This window comes from Festucalex cinctus, chromosome 14, assembly GCF_051991245.1.
Source record: "Festucalex cinctus isolate MCC-2025b chromosome 14, RoL_Fcin_1.0, whole genome shotgun sequence".
Taxonomy (NCBI): Eukaryota; Metazoa; Chordata; class Actinopteri; order Syngnathiformes; family Syngnathidae; genus Festucalex; species Festucalex cinctus.
The window spans coordinates 9,265,570-9,282,850 of NC_135424.1; the positions used below are offsets into that span (position 1 = coordinate 9,265,570).

Below are 17,281 nucleotides of genomic sequence, written 5' to 3' on the forward strand. Positions count from 1 at the left end.
CAGTTGGTTATGTTTAAAAAGAAATTTTAAAGTACCATTCATCACCACATCTCAATTAGTCAATTGTGTAAAATTTGTTATGCCTCATGCTGCTTAAAATACTATGTTAGTCTTTCTCTGTAATATTATTTTATTTCCATTTGTAGTACAAAAGCCGTATCTGCTGCATTTATTTCCTTTCTGTTATGCTTATTCCCTCTATTGAATACATCAGTGCAAACAGTACACAAAGAAAGGTTTGAACTGAACAACAAACGCCAGTGCACATCAATTGTTCTAAGTACAAATAAGAACAAAGCTGTGATTGAAAATTGTTGTTGCCAGAGATGAAAAACACTCTTGCAGATACAATGTATGACTAGAAAATCAATACAAAACCCAGCAGGCTTTTAAAAAGTCAAACTTTTCACTGACCCGAAGTGGTAAAATTATCCCATATATCACTTTTGAGTTATTTCTGGGCAGGCACGCTTTTTTTTAACCTGTAACTCTATACCACGGCTTTGTTCATTAATCTCGTTGTGGTTTCGAGCAAAAAAAAAAAAAAGTATGATCCCCTGTTACACTTGTGCGCATCCATTTTGAAGCTTCCCTCTGGGCTAAGAGAAGCAACTCTGTCCCCTGCAGTCCTTCAACATCCATGTACTGAACAGACCCACATTGTGAGGAGAATAACAATAGCATGTATAGCATGACAAGGTTGTTGCAGGGTTTTCTTTCATCTCAGGTGCCTCGTGCGATCTATAAATTGACGCTGGCGGCAAGCGTGTGATCCTCAAGGAGGGTGGAAGTGATAAGTGGCTCAATGTATGAAGGCGACGTTGGACGTTTCACTGCATTTCATCACATTAGATTGGTGCACTACTTACTATCTGGCCTAGTTTCAGTCAGAACACTGCTTCCTCCAGATAGGATTTAAGAAGCTAATACCTAACTACAAATATCTCAAAGGTTGATTCATGGAAAAAGGGGAAAAAAATGTGAAAAGAAAAAAAAAGTTGTTTTTCCCTCCCGGTGTGAGGTGGCAAATGATGAGAGGGGACTTGAACAGCAGAAGGTGGAGGGCATGTGGTCCATCCTTGATGAGCTCTCCAGGGATGTTATGGGGGTGAGGGTGGTGAGGTGGAGGACAGACTGCTTTCTGTGCCGAGTCTCATTCTGCAGTGCAGGTGAGGTGACAAATCACACCCCCACTGTCTAAAACTGTGGTAGAAATTTCGGTATTATTCTATATCTATATTATTCTATATTACCGGTATATTAGATCTAAAGAAACTTTGACGCTTGGAATTAATTCATACTAGGAAAAAGGCCAAAAACATACAGTTAGCAACATAATAATAATAATAATAATAATAATAATAATAATAATAATAATAATAATAATAATAATATTAATAATTTAAAATAAAATTTAAAAAAAACATTTAAGATTAGGACCCAATATGATATACTATTTTATGAATTGCATTATATTTAATTTGTTCATTGGTCTATTGCTATTAAATGTGCAAATGCCAATAATCTGTTCCGGCCACCCACAAAAACACCCAAATCAATTTTTTATGTGATTTTTCTCAAGTCAAAAATTGCCCTTAACAATATTGTACAGTATAAAAACACACATTAAGAAAACTTACTCGCCACGTAAACAGTAATCACGGAACATCAGAGCTGACTGTACCTAATATATTGTCCCTCTTGGTTCTCCTATTAGCGGTTGTCAACTTAGCCTAACAGTACTTTGCTGCCACCAACTAATATTGTTCTTCAATTACGATGTCACATGATGGTGGCCTGGATTTTGTGTCGTTTTTATCTCAAGACACCATTGCAGGGTTTCCCCTAGTGCTATATAAGCCTGGCGGCCCGCCAGGCTCTTCTTGCTGCCCCTCCCCTGCCAGGCGAAGCTTCCGTCCAACAATAAATATGACTTGGCACATGTTGTTCGAGATTCGGCGCGTGTTATTCGACATCCGCATCGTAGCCCCCACCCCACCTGATACCGAATATTTTCCCGTGCCGGATTTGGTTCCCATTCAGTGCCTGATCACCAGGCTTAGCAAGTTTTCTACATTTATTGCGCATAGGTACTATTAGTACAATAGTGAAAATAGCCCCACAAGTGGTTTTTTTTAGACTTTCTTGCCCCTCAATTCAGGCTCAGAATCTAAAATTGCCCAATTACAACGTTTATCTCTCTCCTTTCTCCTGACAGCATCCTGATCGCCTCAAATCGTGTCACAAAAAAAGCCTGAAAACTGCTGGCAATTGTCGTTCCAGTGTGTATTGTTGCTCCGCATTTGTGTGTGACGAATGCAGATATGATCAGCGATGAGGAGGAAAAAGGTCAGAGAAAACCGTTACCCGAGTCGGGGTATTACGGCATCTTTTTGTGGCGGTGGTGTCGCGGCGAGCGTCGCCACCCCAAGGAGAGTCGGCGCCGAGTGCGTCCGACAGCCGACATTTGCCGAGAAGCACCTGTCAGTCACCGCCGCATCCTGACAGACGCACGTACCGGCGTGTTCTTTCAAACCCGTTTCTTTCTTTTATTGCCATCCACCCAGCAAGTGTCGGAAGCTCTCTCTTTGTCACACTTCCTCTTGACTTGTGCTGAATTCTACAAGGGGACAGCAGGCTCCGCCGCTTATTTAGAAGAGGGACGTGGAGCTGTCAATCAGGCGGCCATGTTGGGATGCAAAGGGAGAACTTCCATGCTCTGTTTAACAGGAAGGAGGTAGATCACAGCCTTTCTGTCCTGGATATGTCAGACTTTTTTTCCCCTCATAGTGTCTTTAATCACAATGTGGGTTTGTAGGTTGTATTTTAGGGTGTGTTTACTATTGTCAGATTCATTTTTTAAAAAGGGACATATTTTGAAAAATTGACATTTTATTGCCTGCCCGCTCATCATGTGGAACATGAAGATTCTACACTACACATGTTTGAGGGTAATTGCTGAAAACGTGCAAAGAGTGAGAACTATGTAGCATTCCGTTGTGGAGATGTATTTCTTCCTGATTTTGGGGGCGTGGCTAAAACTGCGATTGTGATGCAATCGGGAGTCCGGCTTGAGTTGCCCCTCCCGTCGAGATGAGAATTTAGTTTGCAAGACCAGTTAGTTAGCTGCAGCAATTTCCTACTCCCCCAAAATGCATCTTCCCTTTGGATAGTCACCTTGCATGGCTTCTTTAGAGTGCCTCGTTGTTGGCCTTGAGTGTGTGCTTCAATGCAGGAGGTGGAATAGCAAAGAGGAGGGATTTAAAAAAAATAAAAAATAAATTAAAAAAATGAAGCCAGCATGTAGCCTAACAAGCATGGCCACTTTAGAGTGCCTCATTGTTGGCCATGAGTGCGTATGCATCATGGAGAGAGAGCGGAAGAGTGAGGTGGGAAAAATGTTAAAAGTCCAACGTGATAGACAGCTGACGTTGAAAAGCCCTTTGTTGACCTGGTCACAATTTTGAAGCATCATTCAAGATTTTTTTTTTTTTCCTTGATGTACCCAATTTTGTTAAGACACTTCACACTTTTACCGAACGATAAAACCATGAAAGAGAGCGAATTTCAGTCGAATTTAAATGACAGTGGGTATCCACCTCAGATTGTTGTCATGGCAACAGTGAGTCAAAATCTATCGATTGCCATACTGGTGTTCAAGAAAGTGTTCACCTAAGGATGATCAGTGTTGCAAACAAACTCATATTAAGTTTACATATTAGCATTAGCTTTAGCCAAAATGACATGATCAAAACAAGTCTGTCTAAAGCATTTAAAGCTAAGAGGCTGAGACAGTGTTTTACAGTGTCTTCCTATTGGTCCAATTGTAAGGCGGACTCACTGTGTGAGATGATTTATGTAGATTTTTGACACTACTTGATGGCTGTCGCAGCTCAATTTTGGTCTTTGTTCTATTACCACTGCGAGATGTACAAGCATCGTTTTTCAGATTTTTTTTAATTTTATTTATTTTTTAAACTTCCTCTGAGACTAGCACAAACATACAGAGTTGTAATGGAAGTTTGCCAGAACAGGCAGAGCAGCCAACAAACATTGTCATGTCTTTCATCTTTAGCCAAGCTTCTTTTGAAAGCTTTCTTCCAAGTACAGCGTTGCCTTTATTTACAGTGCGTCATTCAGCCAATTATTTTGGCTTTTACTTGAACGTGTGTCCTTGAAGATACACCCGGCGGAATGACAATTTGGCGGCAGAAAGTGGGTCTAAAGTTACACCTGATGGACCACGTCTAAATCCTGGCGCAAGGTGATTTTGGTGAATTTGACTGGGGCGCAAACAGACCGTTTCTGAGCTATGCGGGACGAAAGTGTGCCACATTCAAAGGGAATGAGAAGAGCTGCTTAGATTGGCGGCAAAACAAGTCAAGGCAAAATTATAAAAACCCGGTCTAACCTACCTCCACATAGATTTATTCTACTCGCCATGCCGGATTTGCAAGTCAGTGTGCCATAACCCTGCATATCAACATGCTCACTTACATTGTACTCTCAAAAAGGTCTGTGTGTTGTTTTTCCTGCCTTTGCACACACTCATGCACCTTCTCAAGTCATCGATTTCCAGTCGTGTCAGTGCAGCGGGGCATTTTCCTCACTGGTCCTGGCAGCAGCACAAATAGGGATTACTGAATAATTCAGGTCGTGAGTCATCAATCGAGGAGATGCGGTAAACACGGGATTAATGGTCAGGTTGTAAACTACAAACTACAAAAGCCTGACAATTACTCACCACCCAAATGGAGTATCGAGTTCATTCCGCAGGCACATGTTGGCTCCCTGGCAAAGGGATTGTGTTGTCAATGACGATTGAGACGAGCAAGGCGCGCAGGCGGGGAATGTTTTGATGCTGGGTTTTGACAGTGAGGAAAATATTTACTTGCATATGATCACACTGCGGAGGTCAAAGAAGAACGTCTCCGAGATGTTTGGCACCTTCTTTGCAATGCGTCAAATGTTTCAAGCTGTGATGAAGTCTCCCTGAGACATGGTAAATATCTCGTGATTCGGCTCAAGAAGATTTGTATCGTGGCTGCTTGTCAAGCAAGCACTGCTGAGATGTTTAATCTCATTCAGAATAATGGGATTAGCTTTGAGTTGGGTGTTTTTTTCTGGGCTACACAGTTTATTCTGCCACAATTACATTTTAGTTTTTTGTACAACGGTATCTCAATTTAACAAGATTTTCGAAATATGAGTCGAAGTGGACAGTTTTTTTTTTGTATTGAATCTGGCGATACAAGCAATAAATGGGGGCAGCCAACTTCACAAATAGCATCAGTTTGACAGATATTGAACAATTATTTAAAAAAAAAGAAGAAGAAGAAAAAAAAAAAAGAGGCCTTTACAACTTGAATTTCCAGTCAAATGAATTCTGTGTCAAAAGTAGCCCAAACTGGTTGAAATTGCTATACTAGTGCTGGGTCCAAAAGGGACCGAGCCAATCCATTCCCCTGTTAGAGGACGCCACAGCAAGTCACTCGTATAATTGTTTGGCACAGTTTTTACACCAGATGCCCTTTCTGATGCAACCCACCCTTTTTCCGTGGGTGGTCTATGTGCGCTGACCGGGATTTGAACCCAACTCCTGTGTCTGAAGTCAGCAGTGTTACCCACTGAACCATTCAGCTGCCACCAATGTTTTGTAAGAATGTTACATGTAATTTACTTCAGCATCATACTTAGAATTGCTAGGTCAAAAAAATAAATAACCCAACCTTGGGTAGAAGTGACCCAATCTTCTCAATACCCACAGCTAACCAGAAAGGAGGTTAGAAAACAAATAACTCATTTTGCCTTGTCCACTAACCTAATGCTAACATATAATGGGAGATGCCAGAGATGAGCTAACAAAACTAGCACATTGCAATAGCGATAAACATTTAAACAACTTACAGTATATTTCAACACAAACAGCACTTGCGCCATCTAGTGAGATATTTTATCAAAAGTCAACTTTTACTGATGCACTTTAATGTGTGCATTTTTTTAATACTGGCTAACATTTGTGAATATAAATAACAATACACTGGAACCTCAGTTTTTGTGATTCATCAGGTTCTGACTAAAACCAAACCGTACGAAAGCCCAAGTGACTGATTAAGTGGATAAACGAATATTTATCTATTTTATCTTTATTGAAAACTTTTGATGGCCAGGAGGGGGAGGAAGGGAGCCATTTTAATACTTTGCTACAAGTTTTATCAATTGTATCATTTTTCTCGCATTCCGAACGTTGTCGCATTGTTTTAAAAGGGTTCAAGGTGTGTTCCACATTGCACGCTTATATGAACACCTCCAAACATAACAAGCCCTTCCATTCTGTTATTGCCTTGTTAATAAAAGTTTGCCTTTGCTGTCCGTTGAACCCTCTTTTTACTGACCACAACTTACGGGGGGAAAAAAAAAAAGAAAAAAAGAAGAAAACATTTTAACTAGGTCATACAAAAACTGAGGCTTCATGGTTCTTTATTATTTTTTTAATTATCACTTTTTTAATATTATATAGCTGTACAAACTGTTTTACAGTTAAAAACATCACTCTCTACAACCACACCAATAAACATATTTTATTCATATTCTTATCTAATAAACATCACAATTAATACGTGTCTGCCAGCATTTAAAAAACTGTTTAAAAAAAAAAAACTTAAAATATGAATTAAAAAAATTACTTTTGTGTTAAAATTCATGCAGACCTTGAGCGAGTGTTGCCGTGGTACAGGCAGAATTTATTTTTTGATACAGCTCACTAGAAAATATGTTTTTGTGCTGCATAATTCAAATAGCAAATGTATCTCTTTTTAGCTTCATAGAGTCCGTATGAATAATGTGCAGTGACTACTTTCCACTAATTTCCACTGTTTTTCTCTCCTTTTGCTGTCATTTCATCAGGAAGTGGAGGTCAGTTCTTCTAGATGTTAACATTACTGTATCTACTATCTACACACTTTCGTACGTCTTCATCTGTGCATGGCTTCAACTTCATATTCAAATTCCAAGCACTGCACAGCACTCGAATAAAAGTCGGCCCTGGGCGCCATATGTCTTGCGTACAGGTAAACAGCAAGACATTAGTCAGGCTCATTTCCATACAGACGCATACTCATTTTACCTACATGTCTCGTTGTGCTCATCATCATGCTTTCAAGACAAAATGTGCACATTATAATCAGCGTGCAATGCTAATGGCACTTCTTACTTAAAAAAAAAAAGAAAAAGAAAATACATTCATTGTCTGCAGTTTCCCAGCAACTCACTGATTCTTCTCTACTTCTTTGTGCAGGATGATTATGTGCGCAACTGGGATGAAAATCAAGGCTCCAGTGACAGTGAGTTTTCTTTTGCTATTTGTACCTATTCGTTAACTGGGCAATCAAAACTATGAACATTGTTTAGTAACATCCAATTAATTGACAATCCGTTCTAATCAAATCAAACCTATTGGAGACAATTATACAATGCCGATGTGACAGATATTGCATCACACATACTTCATCCAAATGTGACGTGATGCAGTTAACAACATGAATCTGAACAAGTCGATCAAAATTGAATATCGTATGGCAGAATCCATGACCCCCGGTTGAACTGGACACACACACGTCACTTGTGTATTGTATTGCGCAGCCTCGAGTGTGTGAGCGTGTGTGTGCGTGTTTAACGGGGTCACCCGTCGTCTCCTCTCGTGGAGGAAAAAAAAGAGATTGAGTGATTGTTGTATTCTGTTTGATGTGCTCGAGCAGATCTGACGCACCTCCCAAAGGAGATGCTCAACATCGCCTCTGCTTCAACCCATCGCCGCTCTTTTCTGGCTCTTATTTCTCGATCCTTTGTATTTTTTTTTTGTAAATGCGCAACGCGTAAAGACTAGTTTTCTAGAACGTCCTTGCCTCACAGCTCCGCATTAACTGAGCCAAGTTATGACAGCAGAGTCGTGTCCTCGCAGCTTGATTTGCAGCTTAAATGAAGTCGTATGAATGGCAGAGTCCATTAGTGCTGTGTCTCAAGGCCTAATGAAAGACTAATTATGCTTTGCAGTAGAAAGCCGGACAGGCAAGTAAAAGCACCGAGGATAAGATATGCGAGACGCGGGTGGCAGTTATTAAGACTTTATTTAATGGAAGACTGTCATGGACAAAACGTCGCCCGCTTTGGTGAGATGAAAATTGCCACTAAAACATTAAGTCCAACAGAGAATTTCAAATCAAAGAGGAGGCTGGTTTGAGCTCTGTTGCTAACCAAAACAGCAGCACTGAAGCGTGGAAATAGACTCAGATGAATTAAAGTGAAATATAAAAGACATGCCACGAAAAGGTCACCTAAGTTGTCAAAAAAAAAACCCCAACAATGACCTGACAAGAGCCCGCAGTCCTCCATCTTCCTCCACTGGGCATTCTTGACCTCACAGAAGATGGACGTGTACGACTTTGTCAACACTTTTCACACATTCGCGGAGAGTCTGGAAATTTGCATTCAGGCACTGCAGTATCTGTCTCCACTTAAGGCGACCTGCGCGCTGAGTGAGTGAGTGAGAGGTCACGGTAATTTGCACTCTAGTCAATTCATCAATGCAGTCAGTGGCTCTCTGCTCTGATTGAATCTCGTCGCTCTGCTCCGAGCTGATGATTCGGACTTGTAAGAACAAACAAGCACACGCGCATGCAAACTTTTGTACAAGTTGTTTTTTGACCACGACAGAAAATGGATGGATTGGATGTAATCTCAAGCAGAGAGGTCACAATTAATCAGTGTCCTCATTGCAGTGGTCGGCACGGAGGAGATAAGAGAAGGCCAAGCAGGGTCCAATTTTTCATTCGTTGTTTTGACGGACACTATCAGATTATCAAGTATAAAGTCGACAACAATGTCCAATTGTCCATTATTGTGGTTGTCCTTTAACTGGTGAAAAACTCAGGGGCGGGACTTATCTGACTTAATACTACCCACTATCACGCCAGTATCATCAATACCATACAAAAACAACGACATATGATGTCTATCTTTTCTAGAAAAGTCCACCTTGAAAATGCAAGAAAACTCTGATGAACTAATTAGGGGACAGAAAATTGCTGATATTAGAAATTAAACATTACGTATCGTCGCTGCTATGTGAAAAACAGTCAAGTCCATTTTCTTTTTTCTTTTTTTAGTTTTTGGTATGTCTGCATTTGGTTTTATCCCAAAAAACATAAAAATAAAAAATTTTAAAAAATGGACATACCGGTAAGTGTTTTTCACATAGCAGCGTTGATATGAAGCAATAAAAAATAAAAAATAGTAGAATAGGAAAAATATAATTATGGAAACTTGGTTAGGAAATTTCCCTCTGAAAATTATTTTGTTCGTATTATTGAATTTGCAGTTTGTGTTTCATTTTTGGAATGTTACGACTGAAGTAAATATTTTCAAAATAATAATTTATAATAATGTTTTATTAATTGTGATTTTTTTTTCAATGCTAATTATTGTACAGCATAAACTACATTCTTGAGATTGCTGTTTTTATGAAACATAACCGCAGAGTGCTATTTTTCATATTATATGCACAAATAAAACACACATTACAACATTTTTTTGTTGATGTTTTCCAAGATGCTGCAACAAATTAATGGCATTTTGGTTAATTCCAATGATTTGAAAGACTAGTTACAAGCATGATTACGGAATAGATTTCTATTTAAAAAAAAAAAAAAAAAAAAAAAAAGTGGCATTTTCTACCTTTTTCCTTCCCACTCCTTTTCTTATATTGTATATAAATCACATTGTTGAGATACATCTCTATAAGAGGGTGGATCACAGATAGACAACAGTGGGAGAAGGATGCTGATGACATTTAGAATGTCAGATAGAACAAGGGCAGTTACCTAGGCAACCAGGAACTTTCATCGTAATAAGTGACTGAGAGTGTGTGACAAATGTGTCCACAAGTGCAGGCAATTCGGCGTTACGTCCTCATTAAGAGTGATTGTGCTCAAGTGTGCACGGACGATAAGAAGGTGCATGATGAGGACGCGGCACAAGCTCCACTTTCATATCCTCAATCCTCACGGATAAACCTCATTTTGAATCTGCATTGGATTGTACCAAAGCACCTAATTATTAAGGGAGGTTTTCTGCCGATTTGCGCATTAGTGCAATAGCGTAGCACCGATCTGGAGGAATCAGCATGATTGAGAGCGTCGTCATAAAATGAAGACAAAGCCTCCAAGACGGTCACGCTGACATGATTGCGCAGCGAGCGAGAGTTCTCGCAAACAAACCAGATTGAGCCACAAATCACAGTCAACCCAGAAATGATTCCCAGGACCGCCGAGAGCCTGTTGCCATGGCAACGTCATCATCGCCCGCCGCTGCTTTAATCCGCGGAAGCCTGTTAAGTTAACATGAGGCTCAGGCAGATACCTTATGCTGCTTGTGTGCACCCAAACACAGCAGTTGGCAACCACAGACACAGATTTATTTACTAATGTTTTCATTTTACAACCTATCATAACATGGATGCAAAAATCGGCGAATTTGTGAAGAGAAGCTACAAATCAGGTTTGTTATGGGCCCAACAGACACTAGCCTAAAAAAAGGCAGCATTTTCTGACCTTTTTCATTGTTCTAACAAATGACTGTTATGAGTTTTTAGACATAAAAACTGCAAGGCAGATTTTTATTTTATTTTATTTATTTTTTAGAGTTCTGAGCGCTATCTATGATGACAGCTACAAGCAACACTGGCAGATTTTCAGTTGAAGTTTACTAAAAAAACTATACATGAAACTATGAGTTACATGGTGTGTATGTAAGACAAGCTGAGGAAAGTCAGCTAGCTCAATGCTAATGCAAAATGCAAAATACCATACACTGGCTAAAAAATAGCATCAATATTACGGGGCTATAACCTTTACACAACGGATATTTGATCACAAACGGTGCATCACAAATGTAGACAGACAATATGACAATATTCACAGGCATATATTCTTTATCCTCTGTGAGAAAACGGTAATTATTACTGCAGCTTACTGAGCAGTTTGTCCGTCTTGTGTATTATATATTATACTGCCCGCAGGTGTCTAAAACGTATATACCACTACATTCTTGATATTGCTGTTTTTATGAAACATTACCATAGAGTGCTATTTTTCATATTATATACACAAATAAAACACACATTACAACATTTTTTGTTGTTTTCCGAGACTCTGCAAAAAATTAATGGCATTTTTGTTAATTCCAATGATTTGAAAGACTAGAGTTACAATTACAAGCATGATTACGGAATAGATTAAACTCGTAAGTCAAGGCACCACTGTGCAATGTCTGTTAAAAGTTTTATTTAAAAAGTGGCATTTTCTACCATTTTTTCCATATCACTGCTCTGTATCACTGACATGGAAATCGAAGTACAACGTCTGCCCAATAATTTTCTGAGGTAGAAAAAGAGGCTTCTTTGACACTTGTAAATGCCACCATTAGTCCACCGTTTTTCATGTCGCTTTTCTGGAGAAATGTCATCAGCATGGTGATATTACATTTTGTGCCATAGGAAAATGTAATAATAAAATCGCATTTTACGCAGCCTATTTAAAAACATTTGACCGCATTTTTGTTGTGTTGCCGCCTTAAATAAACACCACTACGGAGTAACAGAGTTCATGTAGCGATGTGTATTTCTATCCACCTCTGCCTTTTATAGGCTTATTTGCTTTATGCACTATAGGGCAGAGTCATGCTCGAGCAGAAACATGTACAAAAGGTATTGAGAGTGAAGCCGAAACACAGCACAACATCTTGTTTTCGTAGACGTGGACACCACCAAGGACCCGTGTCAAAAGGTTAAGTGCAGCCGGCACAAGGTGTGTATCGCCCAAGGCTACCAGAGAGCTGTATGCATCAACCGCAAGAAGCTTGAGCACAGGTGAGGATGTGTGTGTGCAAAATTTATAGTACGGAAGTCCAAAAGAGGCCATTTAGTAACACCAATTCTGGAAGTCAGTAGCTTGTGTTGATTTTTTTGTCCCATAGACTCAAGCAGCCTGCTCTCAGGTCCTCTGATGGCAACTGTCAGCCATGTCCCATCTCCTCCACCGGGCCTGTGTGCGGATCTGACGGACACAACTATGCCTCAAGGGTACCCTGACATGTGACATTAGACACACCCCCCAACACACACAATAGTGACCGTGATTGGTTGTTTCTGGGCCAGTCGTAGTGTACGTGAATTCCAAATCCACTGTTGTTTTCTTTTGGATTCATGCGATTTTCACTTGACTCTTTATTGAAGTGAGAATGACACCTTAATTATTGACGTGTCAAACAGGAAGCAGAATTGCAATTCAAATTTAAATTGCAGGAAGTAGAATTGAAATTCCATGAAATTCATCATGCAAAAATAAGTGTATTAAACAATGAAGCCTTTCTGAATAAGAGCCTATTTACATCATGAATTTCAATCAAATATTCTATAAAGCTAATTTTTAAAACAAAATGAAGCAATAGTTGATGAAACTATTTTCCTTGACTTATCCATCAATATGTTGCACATATTGTCACTGTCAGGTGGAAACCCGTGCGTCCAACAATTATAAAATAATTTTTCACATATCAATACTATTGGTAGGTCCCCATGTTATTTTTACACATTAGTAACTTAAATGTGTTGAAAATAGCTTGAGAAAAACATCCCGCCTCAAAATCGAAAGTTGAGATGATTTTTAGATACTAACAGTCTAAATAGATATGATATATTTGAGTTTGAGGTGATGTAACCACATTTGTTTGCTTTTGTGAAGTAATTAACGGCTTTTCGTCTGGTCGAGGGTCGGCTTGACTCGGCAGCGTAATAAATCAGTCGATTTTTAGCATATTAAATTACCGATTGGACATGATTTTCGGTCGGCGTTGTGTTGACGTTGTGGATAACTCGAACGATGCAGTGTTCAATAACTCAAACAAGATGGCGTTTTTATTACCTGAAAAATAATTTTGCAAGAATTCTGCCTGACAGCGACATGTCATAACGTCCCTCTGAGGGAAACTATAACTCCAAAACAGCCTGCACCAAAAAACGAGATTTGACACCACTGCTAAATGCGTAAAAGACACCGTCAGACATGCATCGCACTGTGGGGACACGCTCAAGGTGGGGGACAAAAGAGTATAAAATTAAAAAGACCAATATCGGTTCGAGGGGGGTGTTTTATTGATTTATACTTTGTCTTTTACAGCGCCATTGCTGACCTTGTGCCAGTCTCGCACAGGAACGAAGCATACAGTCGCTCGCCTCATGAATATTTGATCCGCGTCCCTGCAATAAGTCATTTGACTTCACCTTGACGTGTCCTTGTTGCAGGTACGCATGTGTGTTAATGCGCGTGTTTGTGTCGCAGTGCAAGCTGGAGCAGCAGGCGTGTCTCACGGGGAAGGAGCTGACCCTCAAGTGCTCGGGTCTCTGCCCGTGTTCCACCGCCGCACCCGCCGCCAAGCCGGAGAGTAAACGCGGTAAGATGCAAGCAGCGTGTGGAAAAGTAAACATGAGCGTGAGAAGTCGTTACAAATATGGACCTCCCCGCAGAGAGTTGCACCGGACAGGATCTGGCTGATCTTGGCGAGCGTCTTCGGGACTGGTTCCAACTCCTTCAGAACAATGCCAAGCAGAACAATAACAGCAAGCCCGGGGCCAAAAGCGCCACAGCCAACACTGCATCAGGTTGGAGAAAATACTACTACTACTACTACGACGAATACTACCACGACTGCTATTTTGGGTCGAGGCATGCAGACTTTCATTTGTCTCTTTATCTCCATCTCTCTCCGCCTGTCTTCTCATCCCTGTTAAATATTTTTTCATGGTGTCACTTGAGGGTCTGCTACACTTTGTGCCTACATTTCATACTCATACTCTGTGCTGTTTCATAACGAGCATGCTCAGTGCAAACAAAACCCCTACACCACCGAGCGAATACTCCTTGCGCACACTCTGCCAATGACGGCGCCACTGCCCCCTAATGTAGTGGAGGTGCAATTGCCCTTTATTCTAAGACAGTAAAAAAATAAATAAAATAAATCTAAATAAAAAAGCATGTTCCCCGAGGTCAAACGCGCCCCCCTTGATGAAGCCTCGCGCCCCCCTGGGGGGGCCCGCCCCACTATTTGAGAAGCAATGGTCTAAGTCAAGGCTTAGTCACAATTTTGACATAAATAGTCCGCTATTGCACTCAGCACTATTAGGGGGCTTTTCTGTGCCTGTGTATAATAATATAAGTGAAATCATCTTTCATGAGATATTGATAGATGTGACGGATGATTGGACTTAGTATCGCACTAAACCTTTAGCGGCAGCCATAAAACTTTAAATCACTCGCCCGTGAAATGACAAAGATGGAGTTATCCCAATCTAGTTCCAAGTGACTCAATTTGCCTTTGCGACCATACGCATTTGTTGGAGGTCGCAAGCCAACAACAACTGGGTAGGTGCCCCTTGGAATTTGGGGAAAATACATCCACAAAGCCAGTTTCACTTTGAGAACTGCCATTTTGTCTTTTTGTCCAGTGGCGTTTCAAAGACTATTTTCTTATTGTGTGTATTATCCCCTTGGTGTGTTGTATTTTATACAATTTCATACCAAAATGTAATTACATATACTAGAAGGCATGCTAAATTGCTAATAATGTGGGTCGTCACTGAATGTGGCTGGAGAATGTGATGGTGGAATGGCCGTGTCAGCCTTCAAAATTGGTACAGTAGCGCTACACAAGAGTTTTTAGCAAATTCATAATCTGCATAGTCTCCCATGCACAAAAAGACACATGACAATCCACCATTTTGCACATTTCCAAGGCTCAAAATCAACCTTGTCCTTGATTTTGTTTGACTACTGCCAAATTTGAACCAGACAGATGGACAATCTTGAATTGAATCATTGCATGTTGCAAAGAACATGGCATGTAGACATGACTCTAAAATTTGCCTTAGTAGTATGTGAAACTAAATTTCTCAGATATTTTAAATTTGGAAAATTCATACCCTTAAAGCCAGTCCCTTGAAATTTGGTAAGCATTTTTATCTTAAGTCAACCCACAAAATAAGTCTTAAAAAAATTATCGGAAGACACAGGAAGTCTGCCATTTTGATTTGAAGCGGCCATTTTAGGGTTATGTTGAACATTTCCAGAGGTCCTTTGAAAGCAAACTAGTTGTTGAGACTTGAGCCACAAGTTGAACGATGCGATAAATTTGGGTTTTCGTTCGCGTGTAAGACGGAGCACAGAAGAGGTATTTGATGACTCGGCTCAATCACCAAACTTGAGTTAAGGCTGCGAACAGTGATGAAGGCATTCTGACACACCTGACATAGATGGGAGATGCACCAGACCTTGGACTAATTTAAAGGAAATCTGAGCGTCAGGAGTTATCGAGTCTCTTCAGGGAGGGACCTTCATCACACACGAGACGTTACAGTGACCTCGTGGTGTTGGAGTTATTACAGTTTTGTGTTATATGGAGAACCATCAAACACGGCTACATGATCCAGATTCCAGCAATGACTATTTTTTTATTTATTTTGCAGTTTAGTATCAGTCATCTGTCCCATGTACGAGATTTGCTAAGACACGTTTTTCTTTTTAACAACGGGCAAAAATTCTCTAATACGGTGACTTCAAACCAAAATGGTCCACTTTCTGTTGGTCTTCAGATGTGGCTTTTTTATGGGTCTACCAATATAGGCAATCATGTGAACCGAATTCCATGCAATTACACTAGCTTTGGGGGCTGAATTGGCAAATTTCTCAAAATTCCTGAGGATCTTAGACGAGGCCAATATTTTTGGTTCAGTTATTCTTATTATTCAGAGATGTTCACCTGATTTTAATTTAGCATTTGTCTAGCTGTCTCATACTAAAATATATTTCCGTGCGTTCAGTGCTGGACAGGAGCCTGGTGGCCAGCTGCAAGGACTCCGTAGGTTGGATGTTCTCCAAGCTGGACACTAACGGCGACCTGTACCTGGATCAGGCCGAGCTAGCCGCCATTAACCTGGACAAATACGAGATCTGCATCCGTCCCTTCTTCAACTCGTGCGACTCCTACAAAGACGGCAAGGTGTCCACGGCCGAGTGGTGTCTGTGCTTCTGGAGAGAGAGTGAGTGGAACGTGTTCACCCGCCACGCTTTCTAACATCAAGGCCGCCCTCGGGACAAAAAAAACAAAAACAAAAAAAAAAAAAAAAAGGGTCGCCTTTTGACTATGTAGTTCCCTCGTGTCTGTCGCCATTTATCTGCTCCCGATATCTCTCCCTCCTGTTCCCCAGAGGGTTGAAATGTCTACCGCCAGGCAAGGAGAACATTGCTGCTGCTTGTTGACAGCCTCGTTTCCCTTCAGCTCGCGATATAGCCCATCAGCCGAGTTGAATCTCGGTCCCGAACTTCCTGGCATTTGAGAGCAAAGTGAAACTGAACTTGTAGAGGAAGGTTATTATTGCTCCAAGGTTGAGAAAAAGTTTCCACAATTCAGATATTCAATACTGCTAGACCACTTGAATAGTCTGTAGTCTCTAGGATTCTTTAATCCAGTCACATCGTTGGGTCACTTGTTGCTAGGCAGGATTCATGGAGCACAATCTTAACTGCTATTTTACAAGAAAATGTAATTTGAGGATCACATTTTAATATAATAAAAACAAATGGTTATGAAAATAAAAATGTAAAATTACAAGAAAAAAATAATTTTACAGGAATAAGCTGTAACAAAAAATCAATTAGTTATATGAATTAAAATTATACATTTTATGTAAATAAGAGATTCACAGACTAAAAATATTACAAAAAATAATACTTTTATGAGAATATTTTTTTTAATATTACATGAAGAAAATACAGTTGCAATATTGCAAGAATCAAGTCAGAATTTAATTAGAATAAACTTGTATAAAAATTCATTTACAAGCACAACTATACAGGCTATGAGGATTTTGTCAAGTTATATTTGAGTGTAAGTTTTACAAACATAGAAATATTAGATTACAGATCCCTTCCTTCCTAAATGTTCCAAATGAATGACTACTGTATGGGCAACACGGTGTGGTAGTGTTTGTAACATCTGCCTCGGAGTTGAGAGGTTCTGGGTTTGGATCTTGGTTGGTATGTATGTGGTCTGCGATAGAATAGTGACCCCTAGGGATGACGTCCTATAGAAAATGGATAATGACTACTCTGTATTCATCATAAAAAGTAAAAATAAAACATTAGGGGGACCAAAACAGTGCCATTTGATGGGA

At 40.0% G+C, this 17,281-nt stretch overlaps 1 protein-coding gene across 1 annotated transcript in view; it reads left to right on the top strand.

Moving 5' to 3' along the window:
- spock2 (SPARC (osteonectin), cwcv and kazal like domains proteoglycan 2) overlaps positions 1 to 17,281 on the top strand; it is a 32,121-nt gene that overhangs the window by 9,703 nt on the left and 5,137 nt on the right. Inside the window, exons 2-7 of the mRNA XM_077495730.1 lie at positions 7,298 to 7,343; positions 11,809 to 11,923; positions 12,031 to 12,136; positions 13,395 to 13,506; positions 13,580 to 13,714; positions 15,929 to 16,147. Coding sequence (XP_077351856.1) covers positions 7,298 to 7,343; positions 11,809 to 11,923; positions 12,031 to 12,136; positions 13,395 to 13,506; positions 13,580 to 13,714; positions 15,929 to 16,147 — 733 coding nt within the window. The remainder of the gene's footprint in view (positions 1 to 7,297; positions 7,344 to 11,808; positions 11,924 to 12,030; positions 12,137 to 13,394; positions 13,507 to 13,579; positions 13,715 to 15,928; positions 16,148 to 17,281) is intronic.